Source organism: Psilocybe cubensis, chromosome 4 (assembly GCF_017499595.1).
Source record: "Psilocybe cubensis strain MGC-MH-2018 chromosome 4, whole genome shotgun sequence".
NCBI lineage: Eukaryota > Fungi > Basidiomycota > Agaricomycetes > Agaricales > Agrocybaceae > Psilocybe > Psilocybe cubensis.
In genome coordinates, this window is record NC_063002.1 from 1,042,544 (window position 1) to 1,058,404 (window position 15,861).

The 15,861-nt window shown below is 45.9% G+C and overlaps 6 protein-coding genes across 6 annotated transcripts; 5 read left to right on the forward strand and 1 right to left on the reverse strand.

The window, feature by feature from the left end:
• Window positions 1-165: 165 nt before the first annotated feature.
• JR316_0004440 (Nucleoporin nup189) lies at window positions 166-3,396 on the forward strand (the record flags this gene model as incomplete). Its single annotated transcript, XM_047890206.1, has 8 exons — window positions 166-265; window positions 315-434; window positions 482-736; window positions 790-932; window positions 985-1,399; window positions 1,451-1,597; window positions 1,653-1,871; window positions 1,922-3,396. The coding sequence occupies 8 exons, from the start codon at window positions 166-168 to the stop codon at window positions 3,394-3,396; spliced, it is 2,874 nt and encodes a 957-aa protein (XP_047749967.1).
• Window positions 3,397-3,971: 575 nt separating this feature from the next.
• JR316_0004441 (Respiratory supercomplex factor 2, mitochondrial) lies at window positions 3,972-4,895 on the forward strand (the record flags this gene model as incomplete). The annotated part of the gene is made up of 6 exons (XM_047890207.1): window positions 3,972-3,977; window positions 4,036-4,271; window positions 4,324-4,500; window positions 4,552-4,573; window positions 4,632-4,760; window positions 4,815-4,895. The coding sequence occupies 6 exons, from the start codon at window positions 3,972-3,974 to the stop codon at window positions 4,893-4,895; spliced, it is 651 nt and encodes a 216-aa protein (XP_047749968.1).
• Window positions 4,896-5,514: 619 nt separating this feature from the next.
• Window positions 5,515-8,111, forward strand: JR316_0004442 (uncharacterized protein; the record flags this gene model as incomplete). The annotated part of the gene is made up of 5 exons (XM_047890208.1): window positions 5,515-5,586; window positions 5,638-5,703; window positions 5,771-5,944; window positions 6,001-7,453; window positions 7,510-8,111. The coding sequence occupies 5 exons, from the start codon at window positions 5,515-5,517 to the stop codon at window positions 8,109-8,111; spliced, it is 2,367 nt and encodes a 788-aa protein (XP_047749969.1).
• Window positions 8,112-8,583: 472 nt separating this feature from the next.
• Window positions 8,584-10,063, forward strand: JR316_0004443 (Arginine-hydroxylase NDUFAF5, mitochondrial; the record flags this gene model as incomplete). The annotated part of the gene is made up of 9 exons (XM_047890209.1): window positions 8,584-8,826; window positions 8,878-8,989; window positions 9,040-9,078; window positions 9,132-9,245; window positions 9,297-9,384; window positions 9,442-9,509; window positions 9,558-9,705; window positions 9,756-9,927; window positions 9,983-10,063. The coding sequence occupies 9 exons, from the start codon at window positions 8,584-8,586 to the stop codon at window positions 10,061-10,063; spliced, it is 1,065 nt and encodes a 354-aa protein (XP_047749970.1).
• An 832-nt stretch (window positions 10,064-10,895) lies between these two features.
• Window positions 10,896-12,153, reverse strand: JR316_0004444 (tRNA (guanine(9)-N1)-methyltransferase; the record flags this gene model as incomplete). Its single annotated transcript, XM_047890210.1, has 3 exons — window positions 10,896-11,198; window positions 11,261-11,728; window positions 11,806-12,153. The coding sequence occupies 3 exons, from the start codon at window positions 12,151-12,153 to the stop codon at window positions 10,896-10,898; spliced, it is 1,119 nt and encodes a 372-aa protein (XP_047749971.1).
• Window positions 12,154-12,463: 310 nt separating this feature from the next.
• JR316_0004445 (Acyl-protein thioesterase 1) lies at window positions 12,464-13,526 on the forward strand (the record flags this gene model as incomplete). Its single annotated transcript, XM_047890211.1, has 5 exons — window positions 12,464-12,544; window positions 12,610-12,704; window positions 12,832-12,879; window positions 12,944-13,190; window positions 13,278-13,526. 5 exons carry the CDS (start codon window positions 12,464-12,466, stop codon window positions 13,524-13,526), a joined length of 720 nt encoding a protein of 239 aa, XP_047749972.1.
• Between the last annotated feature and the right edge of the window lie 2,335 nt (window positions 13,527-15,861).

Genomic DNA, 15,861 nt, shown 5'->3' on the forward strand with positions numbered 1-15,861 from the left:
TGTGCACGTGCCTTTACCCAATGAAGAATCGTGTGAAGCATAGACCATACACAGCCTGGCGGAGTCTTAACTGACTAAAGAGAGGGAGAATTGGGCTCAAGGCCATTGTCGTTGGGTAGGACAGCGATAACAACTTTTCCTCTTTCTTTTCTCCATTCTACCGAAATGTTCGGCTCGACGTGGGGGACGCAAAACACTCAGCCTCAACAAGCCAGTGCTTTTGGACAGCCATCTGCCTTCGGTGCTGCCGCTCCCGCTACCAATGGTGAGTCGCTTTCATTCTGAGTCAGTGTCATGTATAAAGTCGTGCGTAGCGTTCGGGTCCACCAGTGCTTTTGGCCAGACCCAACCCCAGCAAGGCCAACAACCTCAAGTTAATCCAATGTTTGGAAACATTACAACTCCAAGCAGCAACACAAACACGGGTGCCTTTGGTTAGTTCATTTCTATTTTCAACATGGCTCGCTTACCTAGTTTCCAGGCGCGTTTGGAGGCGGAAATACCGCTAATACAGGGGGGGCCTTTGGAGTGAAGCCAGCCACAGGATTTGGCGCGTTCGGTGGGGGGACTAGCGCGTTCGGCAGCGGTGCGACTACTGGCGCGTTTGGTCAGCCAGCAAATAATGCTACCCCTGCGTCCACATCTGTCTTTGGTCAACCATCCACAAATACCACTACTAGTGCTTTCGGTGGAGGTACAACCTCCTTATTTGGCGGCAGTAAATTCGGATCCACCAGTGAGTTATTTCAATGTTTACAAAGCGATGATTGGATGCTGATTCTTCCACAGCCAACACAAATCCTACTGCCCCGACAGTCACAACAGGAACATTAAACCCTCCTTACAATACCGTATCAGAAAAGGATGGAACGGTGACCCTTCAATTTCAATCGATCTCCGTGATGCCTGCATATGTTGGATACTCTTTCGAGGTAAATTGTTATGTTTTGTTACATGTGTAAAGACTTATTTTATCGTTTAAAGGAACTGAGGGTACAAGATTATGCTCAAAATCGGAAAACTGCCACGGCTACGGGTGCTTTTGGCCAAACTGCCTTTGGCGCAACCCAACCTTCCACCTCGACTCTGTTCGGAGGGCAACCTCAACAACCAGGGCAATCACTTTTTGGCGCATCCAATAATACCGCAACGCCTTCTGCCTTTGGCGCATTCGGTCAACCTGCCCAACCTGCCGCTACAAATCCAGCTCCTGCATTCGGAGGGACTGGCGCCTTTGGACAGCCGCAGCCACAGGCTCAGACTAGTGCTTTCGGTACTACTACTGGTGCTTTCGGACAGCCAGCACAACCACAACAACAGACTAGCATCTTTGGCACTGGAGGTACATCAGCGTTCGGAAACACTGCTAACAAGCCAGCGTTCGGAACATTTGGCAGTGGTATGTATAAATCTTGATATGAGGAGTATACTACTTGATTTAACTCGATAGGGACAGGGACTGGTGTTTTTGGTGGAACAGGAACATCAGCGTTTAGTTCTGCACAACAGCCTGCGCAACAACCTGCCCAAACTACCAGCATCTTTGGGGCTGCTCAGCCTGCAGCCACAACACAACCTTCCCCTTTCGGTGCCTTTGGTAAGAACTTGTGCCGATTTGAAGCATTTGTTTATTAATACCTATATGCCATTAGGAAATACGGCGAATGCGCCAAAGCCTTCTATCTTCGGAACTCCAGCCACGACTACCACTACTCAACCAACCACCTCTGCCTTTGGTGCCTTCGGCTCTACACCGCAACAACCGACACAGCCTCAACAAAATACAACCCCCTCTATTTTTGGTAGTGGTGGTTCCTCTTTGTTTAGTCAACCCCAACAAAACCAACAACAACCTGCTCAGACGACCTCTAGTGCGTATATTAATCTATCTGTTACATTTACTATAATTAATCTGCTTTAGTATTCGGAGGGGGGCAAACGACCACTCCGTCTCTATTTGGTGGTAATACCAATACCGGGAGTAGCCTTTTTGGAGGTAATCAACAAGCTCAGCAGCCTCAGCAACAACAAGGCCAACAACAGCAAACGAACAGTCTCTTTGGAAATATGTTTAATAAGCCCGCTCAACCTACTACATCCCTATTTGGTGGTGGACAGACCCAAGCTAATACCCAACCCCAGACAAATTCGCTCTTTGGTAGTTTCGGACAATCGAATCAAACCAATTCGTTGTTCGGACCAAAGCCAGCTGCACCAGGACTTGGAGGTTCTCTTTCTGGAAACCAGGCCGTCTCAACAAATCTCTTCGGCGCAACTTCCAATAATTCTGGTGCTCAAGGTTCTCTGACAGCATCTATCAATCAGCCAATCGGGGAAAATCTTCCTATCTTTTCGATGCTGCCTCCTGGTCCCCGTCTGGTTGATTTGGAGCAAAACAAAAGGCAGGCGGGATTTTTTGTTGACCTGCCCACCAGATCTCCTGTTCCCAGAGTTCAGCTTGGCTACAGTCCTGCTAGCTCAAAGCTCCGTGGATATGGGTCTTCTCCTTCCTTGACCTCTTCTACTAGTGGAAATTCGCTGCTGTTCGCTTCTGGTAAACCAGGAGTACTCAACCTGAACAAAGCGGACTCCATGTCTTCCTCTATCGGCCCTGATTTCTTGGGTCGCAGTGGTAGTCCTGCTCTTGGAAGTGGTGGTAGACATAGCGTCAAAAAAGTCATTTTGGATAAGAAGACGGAACCCATTGAAGTGTTTGTCAAGACGGGCAGTCCAGGAGGCCTACGGACCGGGAAGGTCACGTTCAGTCCAGCGTTGAGTATTGCAGCACGAGAAAAAGATGCAGCAACAGCTACTGGTCCTCAGGTTCAGGATTCGCCGACCCCCGCCCCACGACCACAGGCTCACAAAAGCCCAAACCGATTCACAGCACCATCCACCAAGGAGCCAACTGCATCCAGCGACGCTGACGATCAGTCGAGCTCAACTGAACTTGGCGAGGGCGATTATTGGGTAAAACCCGATTTGGCGACCTTGAAAAAGGCTGGGTATGACCAGCTTTGTGCATTCGAAGGTCTTGTCGTGGGACGAAAAGGATATGGAGAAATTCATTTCCTAAAACCTGTCGACCTTACCGGATTACCCAAGCTTGGTTCTCTGTTAGGAGAAGTGGTCAGATTTGAGGACAAGGAATGCAGCGTGTACCCAGAAAGTGACGAAGCAGAGAAACCATTGCCTGGATCAGGACTCAATGTGGAATCCAGGATATCGTTAGAGCGATGCTGGGTGACCGACAAGGCTACGAGGGAGCCATTGACCGATCCCAATCATGCGGCGGTTATTAAACACCTCAAAAGATTGAAGAACATGAAGGGCACACACTTTACTGAATTTGATATGAAGACTGGTACATGGACATTCACCGTGGACCATTTCTGATGTATCTACATTCATTCCTTTTGTCGTGTCTGTCTGTCGTTGTATAAGGGATCTGCAGATTATCTGCCGTGGTTGGACTTGCCATTTTTCTGTTTAATTTCGCCTCTCTCTTTATCGTTCTCAGACTCTCTACGGTTCTCCGATGTTAAGTGCCTTTTATGATTTCGATGGATTGTAAGGAAGAAAGTCATCGCAGAATATATTTACCATCGACGGTCTGGATCCCTTGCGTAGCATAGCTCCTGTCTGCTGTATGTGTGTAGTAGGAAGTACGACACTGTTGTTACATAAATAAATACATGCATTCTCTGCAGATTCACCGAGAACAGCGCAGGCGGGGCCACACGGAATGTCCAACTTGACTTCGCTCTAGTCGGACGGAGACGGAAAAGTCTGAGCTGAATAAGTAGACACGTGACCTGAGTGATCCTACCGTCGGGAACCGGGGAAATGAAATCATAGGTGAGTCGACACAGCTGGAGCCTAGATTCTTCGGTCATCGGTTTTCCTCGATATAAGTAGGCAAGACATTTCAAACTTTCCGCACAACCCTCCGTTCCTCATCACTAACTACCATGAAGGTGAGCAACTTTGTCCTCTCCTCATCTCTCTACTGGTGTTCACTGCACAGTTATATAGCTTCTGACCGACAAACAACGTGAAGACCACGCAGCTGCCTCCCGCAAAGGTGCCCTCGAAGGTACCCTTGCAAGTGGGGCGGTCGCCCTAGCAGGTTCTCTGTGGGCAAATAAAAGATGGCCTGCTTATCGCAGACTACCTCTTTCCCTGAAAACCCTTGGCGTTATCATTATTGTCGCACCATGCTTGTCAATTCAAGCTGAACGTCGCGGGCTCGAGTACGAGCGGTCTCAATGGTGGGTTATCACATACCTACAGTGTTCCGAACGCAGTCTCATTTTCTGTCAGGGAAGGCGAAGGTCTCCGCATTCTCGATGAGAAAGAGATCCAGGCGATCAAGAGATGGGATGCAATGTCCCTGAGCCAAAAGATTGGCGACTGGTCCTTCCGTCATCAATACAGCCTCATCATGGGTGGATGGGCAGGCAGTCTTGCCATCGCAGGAGCCATAATCTCCCGTCAAAAGTGAGCCATTTGTATAGGTGTCTGCGAAAACCTGACTCATTTTGTCCATAGATATCAAACCTACCCACAGAAGGTACTTTATGTCTTTCGCCTATAACATGGACTATTGTTCTGACGTCAATGTTTTTCAGATCGTTCAAGCTCGTATGTGGGCTCAGGGATTGACCATTGGTCTTCTAATTGTGGCTGGAGCACTTACACAATCCAAACGAGCCGCTTTCTCCAAAGAAAGTCAGAACGACCACTCATGGAAGGATGTGGTCAGTAGCCTTGAAAGTTACCCTTATTTATGCTTATTAACATTTGTCCTTCAGCTGGATCAGCAAGAGCGAGATCGTCAACAGGAAGCAGCTCTATTAGCTGCATCTCGTAACCCTGCGGCAGTTGCTGCTTAAACATAGACATTGAGTCATCTAAAAATAATCATTTAGAATCTAAATATATCTTCGTCTATCGGGGACCATTAATTCTGTCCTGTGCCATCTCATCCGAAACTTTGCCTATAATGTAATTTTTTTGTAATTTTAGTATATACATTGTATCTTATCGCGCAAAACTGCTTCAGGAAATCTAATCAATTCCCCGATGGGAGCGCAAGCATGCATAAGAATCTCCTACCATCGTCAAAGATTTTGTCGTAATTGTTCAAACCATTTTTCGGCAATGATCATGTACAATCTAGCAGGCACTGCTTCTCTCTTCAGTAATAGTCCAACAGACAAACTTTACTTTTCCTTCTACCGTCATCATGAGCCTTGCAGGCGATTTACCACTTCCGTTGAAACAGAAGGCCTCAGGACACCTATAAGAGGACCGTCATATCATATTTTCTTTGTAATTTCCTTGGTTAAAACCGCAGCTCCAGTTCGGGTATCCAGGGACTCGGCGGCACAGCCTATGCAGGGACAACCTCACCACGAATGATATCTATGCTCGACTCACCACAGGCAATGTCCAAAACATTCTCTGCTCCAAATTCTTGTAGATTCTTGCTGCTTTCCGTCCAGAGAGCTCATGTCCGCCACTACGAATGGATCGCATCCTATAAACGAGAAAGGTTCCATGCCTAATGCTGGTCAGAAGGCAGTGAGTTCTCATAGCTTTGTGCCTGAACCTGACTTAAAGACTTTTTCTCAGTCCAATCATGAAGAAGAGATTCGAAAGTCACGAAGACCCAACGCGCAGCCTCCAAAAGCATCTACGGTACATTTTTACCTTACTGCATCATAGATCTTGTTGATCTCCCCGATTACTATTTTTTTCGTGATAGAATGTCTCCGACCAATACACTGCATGGAATCTAGGTACTGACGGCGAAAAGTTCAAGTTTGCTCCTCCAGCTCCTGAGGGCGACCCTTGGAGTCTTTTGTTGGAACCCTTGCTAGAAAGAGACCGAATCCAATGTGATACTTGGAAGAATGAGGTGAACAACGTACTCTTCTTCGTAAGTAAATTTCATACCTTCAAACTATTGCCGAACCATTCATTATTCATTATTAGGCAACACTATTCTCTGCCGTAGTAACGGCATTCGTGATTGAATCATACAAGAGTCTCACAGACGATCCCCAAGTCGTGTTGCTTGCGCATATCGCGAACAGGTTGGACAGTTCTCTCAATGGATCTACATCTCCGATTCCTCCATCAGCACTGCCTGGCGATCCTGCTCCAGCTGATGTTCGCATAAACAGTTTTTGGTTTATGAGTCTCGTCCTCAGTTTGACAACTGTACTCTTTGGAATCATATCATTGCAATGGTTGAGCGAACATCAGGGTTATTCAGAGCTCACTCCCAAGCAAGCCTTTGCAGTTTTCCAGATGCGCGCAGATGGAATAAAAAAATGGTATCTCCCCAAAGTTTTCACCGCCCTACCGGTTCTACTTCAAGGCGCAGTTGTGCTTTTCCTTGTGGGAATGGTGGATTTCTCTCTCCCTCTAGGACTGGGCGTGTCCATACCAACCATTATTGCAATCGGCTTAACCTTGCTCTTTTACATCGCCACTACTGTCCTTCCAACATTGCAAGGCCTCAGTTTCTACCTTCCTTTTGTCCTTTCTGATCAACCATTGACCGCACCACCTCAATGCCCTTATAAATCTCCGCAGTCGCGAGCATTCCGAATCGTATTTCATTTTGTTTTCCACATCGCTCACTTTTGTTATCAGTGCATAATAGAACCAGCAGTGCGATTTGCAGCCTATCAAGTCCCATATTGGTTAGGGCGCATTCCTAGCATCCCCCAGCGAAAACATGATCCCATCATATCGCTCTTATCCCCCACCTGGCATCGGAGAACATGGCAAGAATTTGACTTGTCGTGGATATACCTTCGAGATCACTATGCATTTCAGAGGTTCGATCGCGAGGGCTTTATTGATGACTTTCAGTTGGAAGGTCGCAAGCTTATGCCTGTGTACGATACAGTCTTGGGCCTTCGAGACCTATTCCGCGCTACCAACAAAGAAGTCAAAGAAGATTATCTAGCCACTATCTATCATTGCTTTTGCGACGTATCAAGGTCCGTCACAGACCATGTCGTTAACGCTGTGGGTCGCCCTCTACTTGACAGCGTAGCACACCATCATCAATACTTCTACTCGCTCATTGATGATCGATACACCTCACTACCACGTCTATCAGATTACCTTCACGTACACCCGAATAGAACAATAGATACCCCCAACTTTATCGACCCAGAGTGGATGATGCTCCATCACGAACACATTGTACTCTTCTTCTGCAACGTTATTACCGACCCTCGTGATTTTAGGGCTTTCAGGATGCATCTGGTTGAAATTCAAACTCGAGCTATGAAATGGATATACGACAGGCGAACACAGATCATCCCCTCCACCCTTTTAACGCTCACTCAAACACCTCTGGTAACACCCATCTCCATTACAGGGGCTGTGTGCAATCATACTCGTGATGATGATATTGAAAGGGCCCATGGTATTTCTACCTTTGTTTTTTGGCATTGTGTCTAGTTCACTCATACCTATGTATAGAACTGTGGTGGCAGTACGCAAACATATATTTGATGTTCTTCGAATATGCAGGATCAGATCGTCCCACAGACTTGCAGCGAGATATCCATGCAGGATGTCATATTCCAGACTTAATCCTCCAGATAGAGATCGACTTGTCATATCTTCGCGACTTCAACTACGACAAAACCATAAATAAAATGGCGGACGATACCCTGAAGGCAATGCTCACCATCATTCAAGATCGTCTGGAGAATTACATGCATCAACAAGCATTGGACGAACGCAAGAGCAATCGTAACCTGTTGTTTTACACAGCTGCGATTTTCCTTCGACGTTTCAACTGCAGTCGAAACCAATATCCCCGGAGCTACCTAAATTTACCCATTGACGTTGATGAGGTGCTGGAAACATTAGCTCTGTATAAACATCTTGTGTTGGATGTCAATGGGCGGGATGCCTTGCTGGAGGCACGCTTTGCAGGAATCGAGAAGTATGATGCTGTAACTCGCTTTACCCCGACGTGGTGGAAATTTTTAGACGATGTATTACCGAAGCGGTTCGATTCGCATTACACTACGAAAGTGTTTGATGACACTGCCGGGACCGTAGTGTCTCTTTGACGATATAATGTTTGTTCAATACACGTTTCCGTTTTTCTTTTTGTATCTGCTTATTTAATGTATTCTTCCACTCTTTAGCATTTATGAATAATAACTTTTTTAAGTTGGAATACGAGGTAAGTTCATCCGCCACTTCAAGTTGTGGGTAGCCTACTAGTAGCCTAGTTTTTAGGGACGAGAGATACTACTTGAATGCTAAGAGCACCTGAGGTTACTAATCAAGTCACCCAGTACACCAGCAGAAAGTGCCCCATCTAGGGATAGAGCCATTTTAGACCTGTGACTGCTCCCTATAAAAGGATGGAGTATTGAAAGAATCTTCGTTATCATAGAACAGAAAAATGGGACCGTCCGCCGATGTGATCACGCGCAAGCGGCAAGACGCGTTCGCGGCGCGAACAGTCACAAATGACAGGAACGCCTTTCACGAGTACCGTGTCATCGCGCAAATACCGACACTGTTCTGAGTATCATGCTTTCTCAATCTCGTCTCCTCCACAGAGCTATCAGAATTCAGAATGCCCGTACTTATGCTTCCATCTCCTCTACCTCACCCCCTCCAAGTATAAATACAGTTGGGCCGTATCAAGTCTTCGACCGCAATGTGAAGCGAATACAACGAGATAAATCTGCTCTTCGCGATGGAGGTGAACGAAGTAGGACTGTGGACTATGTTCGCAACGAAGTGGCTGAACGTATGCTGGATAGATTTCTGGTAGAGTCTAGTTCAACAAGTTGACTATAGGGATTACTGATCTCAACCCAGGATATCAAACGCAACTTTGATACAATTCTAGACTTGGGTTCTGGTCCCGGGCACTTCTCCAAGCTGTTAGAAACCGATAAAGTCCAAAAATCAATAATGCTCGATTCTAGCGGTAAATGTATTGACCGCGCCGTGAAAACTCGTTATAACACGTAAATGCAGAAGCAACTCTTCAGCGTGATTCTGATTCCGAATTTGAAGGTGTGCATGCCAATCTTATATCAGCTGCCTGAACTCTTATGCAGGATAACTAGTTAAAGTACAACGAATCCATGGAGACGAAGAGAATCTTCTACAATATATATCTCCCAACTCCCAGGAAGCTATCGTGTCTTGCCTCAGTCTTCATTGGGTTAACGATCTTCCGGGTGAGGAGCTTGTATGTTGTGTTATGTCATATTAAAAACTGTCATGTATAGGTACCCTCGTGCAGATAAAGGAGGCATTGAAGCCCGATGGACTATTTCTGGGAGCTATGTTTGGGGGAGATACGTTATTCGAACTACGGTGACATCTTTAATGAGCTGCATTGTCCGACATAATTCAACATTTTCAGTAATATAGAACTTCTCTCCAGCTTGCAGAAACAGAACGCGAGGGAGGAATCTCTCCCCATGTGTCCCCAATGACAGGTACGGTACCTTGTTCGATTCAGATGATCTTTGCTAACGTCGTTTCAGATACTCGTGACATATCCAATCTTCTTGGGCGGGCGGGATTCACAATGTTAACCGTGGATATTGACGAAGTAAAAGTGGGCTATCCCACCATGTGGGAACTGATGGAAGACCTGCAGGACATGGGTGAAAGCAACGCTGTTATAGGAAGGTGAATGGGCCCCATTTTTTTTATTCTTCTGTTTATTTCACTGTCTGTAGGCGCAATGTGATCCATCGCGATACTCTAACGGCCGCTTCGGCTATATACAAAGGCGCGTACACCAATTATTATAAATATCCTTCCGCTTACGCTCCAGGGCTTTCTGCATGTGCAGAGATGCACGGTTCTGAGGACGGTACTATCCCAGCTACTTTTCAGATCATCTACATGGTGCGAACAATTTAAACTTATTAATGGGCCTTTCTCATGTCTATTACTTGTTCAGATCGGCTGGAAGCCTTCCCCCACTCAGCCAAAACCTCTAGAACGAGGCACTGGTAAAGTTAATCTAAAGGATGTCTTGTGATGTAGCGAACTCCTTTAAGTCCAAAAAAGTATTATTGAATGGGAACGTAAAGAGCGTGAATTGAATTCTAAATACTCCGACTTGTCGCACCTGTTTCTCGCTTTAGGCTTTCCTTTGGAGTTACCGAATGAGGAGAATCTCTCAATAATTCTGTCATTCCGGATAGGGGACAAATACTTTCTGTGGGTCAACCTTGTGGCAACTCTTCTGCACGAGGCAACGTACAGCTACCGATTTAGATTTAAAATAGTACCTTCTTTGACTTGCCGGCGGTGATGGGACGTGGGTTTATCTTTATCTATCTACCTTTTGAAATTTTACGTAGCGCCACAAGCAATGTGCAGAAATCATTCATCGGAACATGACAAAGAGCAAGAAAGAGCGACCGGTGTGTGAGTGAGGTGAAGCCTAATGTTAAACGAAAATATCTAATACCTATTAAGCGAGGTCCTCGAAAACCAAGAAAAAATTCTGTGCCCACTGAGCGATTGGCATTGACTATCTCGCAGGGTTTTCGGCTTCCATAAAACTCCTTATATGGTTCTTCCATTGCCTAAACAGTGGGTTATTGTTTTATTATTCATACCCAACAAGTGAAAAGACGAAAAAAAGTAGGTCATGAATACAATACTTTGCTACCCCGAGATTAATAAAAGAATCATGAAAGGGAATATGTCATGTCATTAGGGATCAGTTATCAATATAAACGAGCGAGCGTACCTAACATGAGAAAGCGTAAAAGAAGAGGTGATCTCATAATCAGAATGATACATAAGGAGCATCCATCCATCTAGATCAAGCTTGCCTTGCTCATGATACTTCTCGTCCTCGGCTACGAGGTTTTATCATCCACCACTTCCTGCAGCACTTCATCAGTGCTGGCATCGCCCTCTACAATTGCCGTCTCGTCTATACTTGTGGCCTTGCCACCTTTACCACCTTGAACGAACTTCCGTTTGGGAATGACGGAATATAATGATTCCTCCCAGTCCTTTGTTTCTACCCACTTCACCAGGATCTCGAAGACCTGATTGACGGTCAATACTTTGCGGGTGGGAAGGGATGCAAGGTAACGCCCAATAGGAAGGCGTGCTGTCCGTACACCGGATTCATTTGCTTTATTGAGACACAGGTTCTACAACCGATTGGCAAAGAGATAAGAACTCAGAGGAGAGAATGGGAAATCGAGCTGCTCACCTTGTAGCGATTGTGGTCGACTATTCCACCGATAATATATACTTCGTCAGGCTTGAGTTCGATCAACTCATCTTCAGTATCTGCTGTCAGGTAAACAATTTTATCTTTTGGGATTGAGGTACTGAGGGTTATGGAAGTATTTGGTAGGGAGCTTTCGCCAACCGAAGCTTCTGGAGCGACACCTAGATCCTTTGCATATGTGGTGTCTATAGCTGAAGAGACATCTTCAACCTCTTGTTCTATAGGTTCATTGGCCACTGAAAGGATTTGTTGGTCATTCCATAGGCGATCGTAGCTTTCAGACCACCACTTCGTGTTCGCCCACCTCGTGTAGCTAGCGTCGCCAAGACTTTGTAGGCGATCATATGTTCTGCCGTTGAGGGACGTGAAGATTAGAGAAAATGGAAAAGAGGCTTGTCGGTTTGCACTATGGGTATAGGCTAACTGTGAGCATAATGATTTAATCTCCTAAACGAGGATACAGTTATTCAGCAACCAGACCACAAACTCAAGATAAAAAAAAGATCGTACATGATTCTGCTCACCTTCTCGTTCATCATATCGTCGAATCCGAGGTCGACGACTACGGTACCGCCGAACTGAAGCTTTGGTTTCTTGGTGCGTCGTTTCTTCTCCTCTTCATCGTCTTCGTCAAGTTCTCCGGCCAATCTTTTCTCTGCAAGAATTCTTTTTTTCTCTCGCTTGGCTTCTTTCTCGCGTGCCCTGCGCTCAAGCTTTAGTGCGGCGAAGCGCTCATTTTTGGCGGCTTTTTTCAGCGCATTTTTGGACATAGTAGGCTTTGCCTCTAGAGATGCTTCTTCTTGTCCAACTAGTGCTGGAACTTCCACTAAGGTGGGCGGCGCCTCCACTACAGTGGCTGAAGATTCCGACATGCTGCAGACTAGATGTTACTCGTGCGACCTTGGTTATGTGCAGACCCCAAAAAGAAGACCAGTGATAGATGGAGGTGAGCGTTTAGACGAGGAGACATTTGGCTCGACCAACCGGTAGATGCCGGTGGGCCTGAGATCGATTATATCAGGCGTAGCCGGACCCGCATGGTAGATGTTGTTCTGGACAATCATCTTTGGCATCGTCGCCGTTGTGCTCTCTCGTTTAGCTTTTCTGCAATATCCTTCGCTGTCCAGTAGCCTTTTTGGTTCCGCTAGCTCCAAGGATATCCCCCCAGATAACCAAACTACTATGGCTGCTGCTCTCCCCGCTCTCAAGTTCCTCACTGTTCCACCCGCTGCCGCACACACCGCTACCGTCATTTTCGTCCATGTAAGCCTCGATTATGGGCGTAAATGGTGTATGTACACTCCTCTGAACTCCCTGTAATTTACTAGGGCCTTGGAGACACTGGCCATGGTTGGCGCCCCGTTGCCGACATGTTCAAAGTCGACCCCGCTCTCGCCCATGTTAAATGGGTGCTGCCTCACTCGTATGTCTTTAACTTCGCCTTTAAGAACTGCTCTGGAAATCGCGTTGATCTTGCTGTGAATTTGTCCCCTTTGCCCTCTACCATCGCTCTGCATATCTGTTGTTTCTGGAATTTTCTGACTGATCAGCCCCGAGCGTCCTGTCAGGGCGAATATGGGAATGGTGATGCCGTCATGGTACATACCTCTCGCAGACCACGACGTCCATGCGAAGTGCTGACAATTATATCATGTGGCCTAGGTTTGACATATATTCCTTCGGGTTCGATACAGAAGAAGATGAACAAGGAATGCGCCAATCGGCGAATATGATCCATGAACTGATCAGAAAGGAGATCAGCAATGGCATTGCGCCAGAGCGTATCGTTCTCGGAGGATTCAGCCAAGGGGGAACTATGTCCCTCCTTTCTGGCCTTACAGGCGAACACAAGCTAGCTGGGCTAGTAGTTCTTAGCGGCTGGCTCCCTCTGCGACACAAATTCAAAGAAGTCGGTCCTTTCTCCCCACATGTTGTTTCTACCCCACCTCACTGACAAATACTTTTATTATAAACATTTTGACATATCTTCTGGCAGCTGGCTTCTCCCCACGCTGCTTCTTCCTCTATCTTCTGGGGGACGGGCAGCGCCGACCCCCTTGTCAAGCTAGAAATTTCGAATGCCTCTGCAGATTTCCTCACTAAGGAACTCGGGATTCCCAAGGCAAAGCCTAACGAGCCCCAAGGACTCTCATACAACGTCTACCCAGGCATGATTCACGGAACGAACCCGGAAGAATTAAACTCCGTAAAGACGTTCATTAAACAGGTCATCCCAAGTTCCTAAATACAGATTTCGAAACGGAGGTTCTAGCTTTTCTTAACGGAAAGGCCACACAAATGTACTACGCTGCTTTCTAAACGCTTTGAAATCACATACACTACTATTACTTCCCTCCTGGTTTGTGGGTTCTAGCCCTCCGATAATTGTAAACACTTTCCTTGGCTTTTGCGTTATCTATTTCCAAGGTATGTAGCCAGTCATCAACATCATTTCGTGACACATTCCCAAGTAAGTTCAGGAACTTCTGCATAACATAACATGTCGTGAGGGCATCGCCTTCCAGAACTTGAACTCTTTCCTCTTCTGCTTACCGTGAAACAAAAGGTAAACCCTTCTGGCCAAATTCTCCAAGAGATTTTGCATGTGGCGGTTTCTGCATTCTATTGATTCACGACTCGAGACGAAGGAATCGGATTCGTCAACAAACCCTGGGGGTGTGTAAGACTGACGAGTCGTTACTGTATCGAAAGCTTACCCCATGTCAACCCATCTTTCATCGATCTTTGGCCGCGATCTAGGAACTTGGTAGACCCTTTCTAACTATATTCACTGGTATTCAAGGAAGGTAGATTTTATTATACCATACCTTCGCGGGTGCTTCACTCCTATATTAACAACATGCTAAATAAAGGAGATACATATTTAAAAAGAGTTGCCTCACGTCCCATGTACGTGTATTAGTTTAAACCATGGGTGACGGTCGTCTTTAAGGTTTGAACTCAACCTTCTCTCTTTCGTCTTTGTATATGAAATGCCAATCTCAGGTTCGTGCCAGTTATGTTCCCAGCGCCAATTCATGCAGGACCATCAAGTTGTGGGATGTTGAGTAGTTTTGTGTCAAGGAAGGTCATAGAGTTTAATTGGAAACATGATTTGAAGTTATGCGCACCAAAGGTATCGTTCAGTCGAATGTTGAGTGCTGCCACAAAGTAGTAAGTGGAAGTCAAGTAGTAACATGCCCACTATAAAAAGATCTTAGGACTGAATGATAGTAAACAAAGTTTGACAGTAATTGCTTGAAATAAGCATCCAAATATTTTATCTTATTTTTTAAAAGTGCTCATATTGCAAAATATTGCTCGATTATTTTATAGAAAGCTCTTACCGCAACATCTAGGCTACTGAGTAAACCTCTGAAGGTGCAACTCGGAAGGCGCCTCTGTTGCTATTTATAGCTGCATAACATTGAGAGCGGGTCAATGTAAGGTCAATGGAATTCGAGACTTCTATCTATGCTCATTTAACCGGTATTAATCCCCTGCCGGTTCGTTCATTAATGAGCTGACTGAGCCTCTACTTACCTTGAGTTCCCGAGTTTATCCTCGATACGATGGCTTGGGCCTGTTCCAATCGTTTGGGCACCTTACGTTGAATTTCGTTTATCAGACTCAGGCCCCTCCAATTTATAGTTCTTATTCTCTTATGTTTTTAGAAGAAAATGAACAACTACTTGGAGGTTTATAGGAGAATCTTGCTAAATAATATGTCATCCTATTGTAATTAAGGTAGAACCGAAGGTGAAACACACATTGGGCTTGATTGAAAAGCAACTGCAAATCAACGCCTAGCACTAGGATGAATTATTCGGTGTTAACTCTCTCCGCTATTTGTTCTATCAACGATGGTCTGATGGAAGGCAAGAATATGCGGAAGAGACTTGAGATTGGCTAGCAATGACTATCAACAGCAGCCAAACTCAAGTGACAACAGCACAACGACTTGTTAACGCTCAATGTGCAGATATGACTCACTTTGATTGGAGACAAAAAGGTCTGCCAGATCGTTCTGGATAGTATCGATAGTTGCTCCCGAGGAGACGATATCACGCAAAGAACGTGAAGTCTGGCATATCGGAATAACACCTATGGAAAAGAGGGAGGTACGTGCGTTTGGTCAACCTTATTAATTCGCCAGGTTCGAAGTGAAATGAACACTTACGGTGCAGATGGCTGGCCCAGGAAAGGGTACCGGACGGCAGGGGACGAAGAGCGGCGGTCAAGAAGAAGTCCTCTAAGGATCTTCCGTAGTCTGCAGGAGATGATACTGTAGGATGAAGAAATGGGAGTGCCTGCAATGCGATCCAGGGTTTTGTGCTGTGGATCCGATGATGTTAGTTGCTTGCATTCGCTTTTAGGATAATCTCAGAAGGGAAGAACCAAATATTCGAAAAGCTCGCGAGGCGTGATCTGTTCATCGCTTTGATTTCTCTCCGAAACTAGGACAATGCATGGCCTTTTATGTAGTTATCACGCTCAATTAGCGGGGCTTCATAACTGCACTTGTCCTTCATTTGAGACCACACAAGGGAACTGATGCGCTCGGATTCGTGGAAAACTCG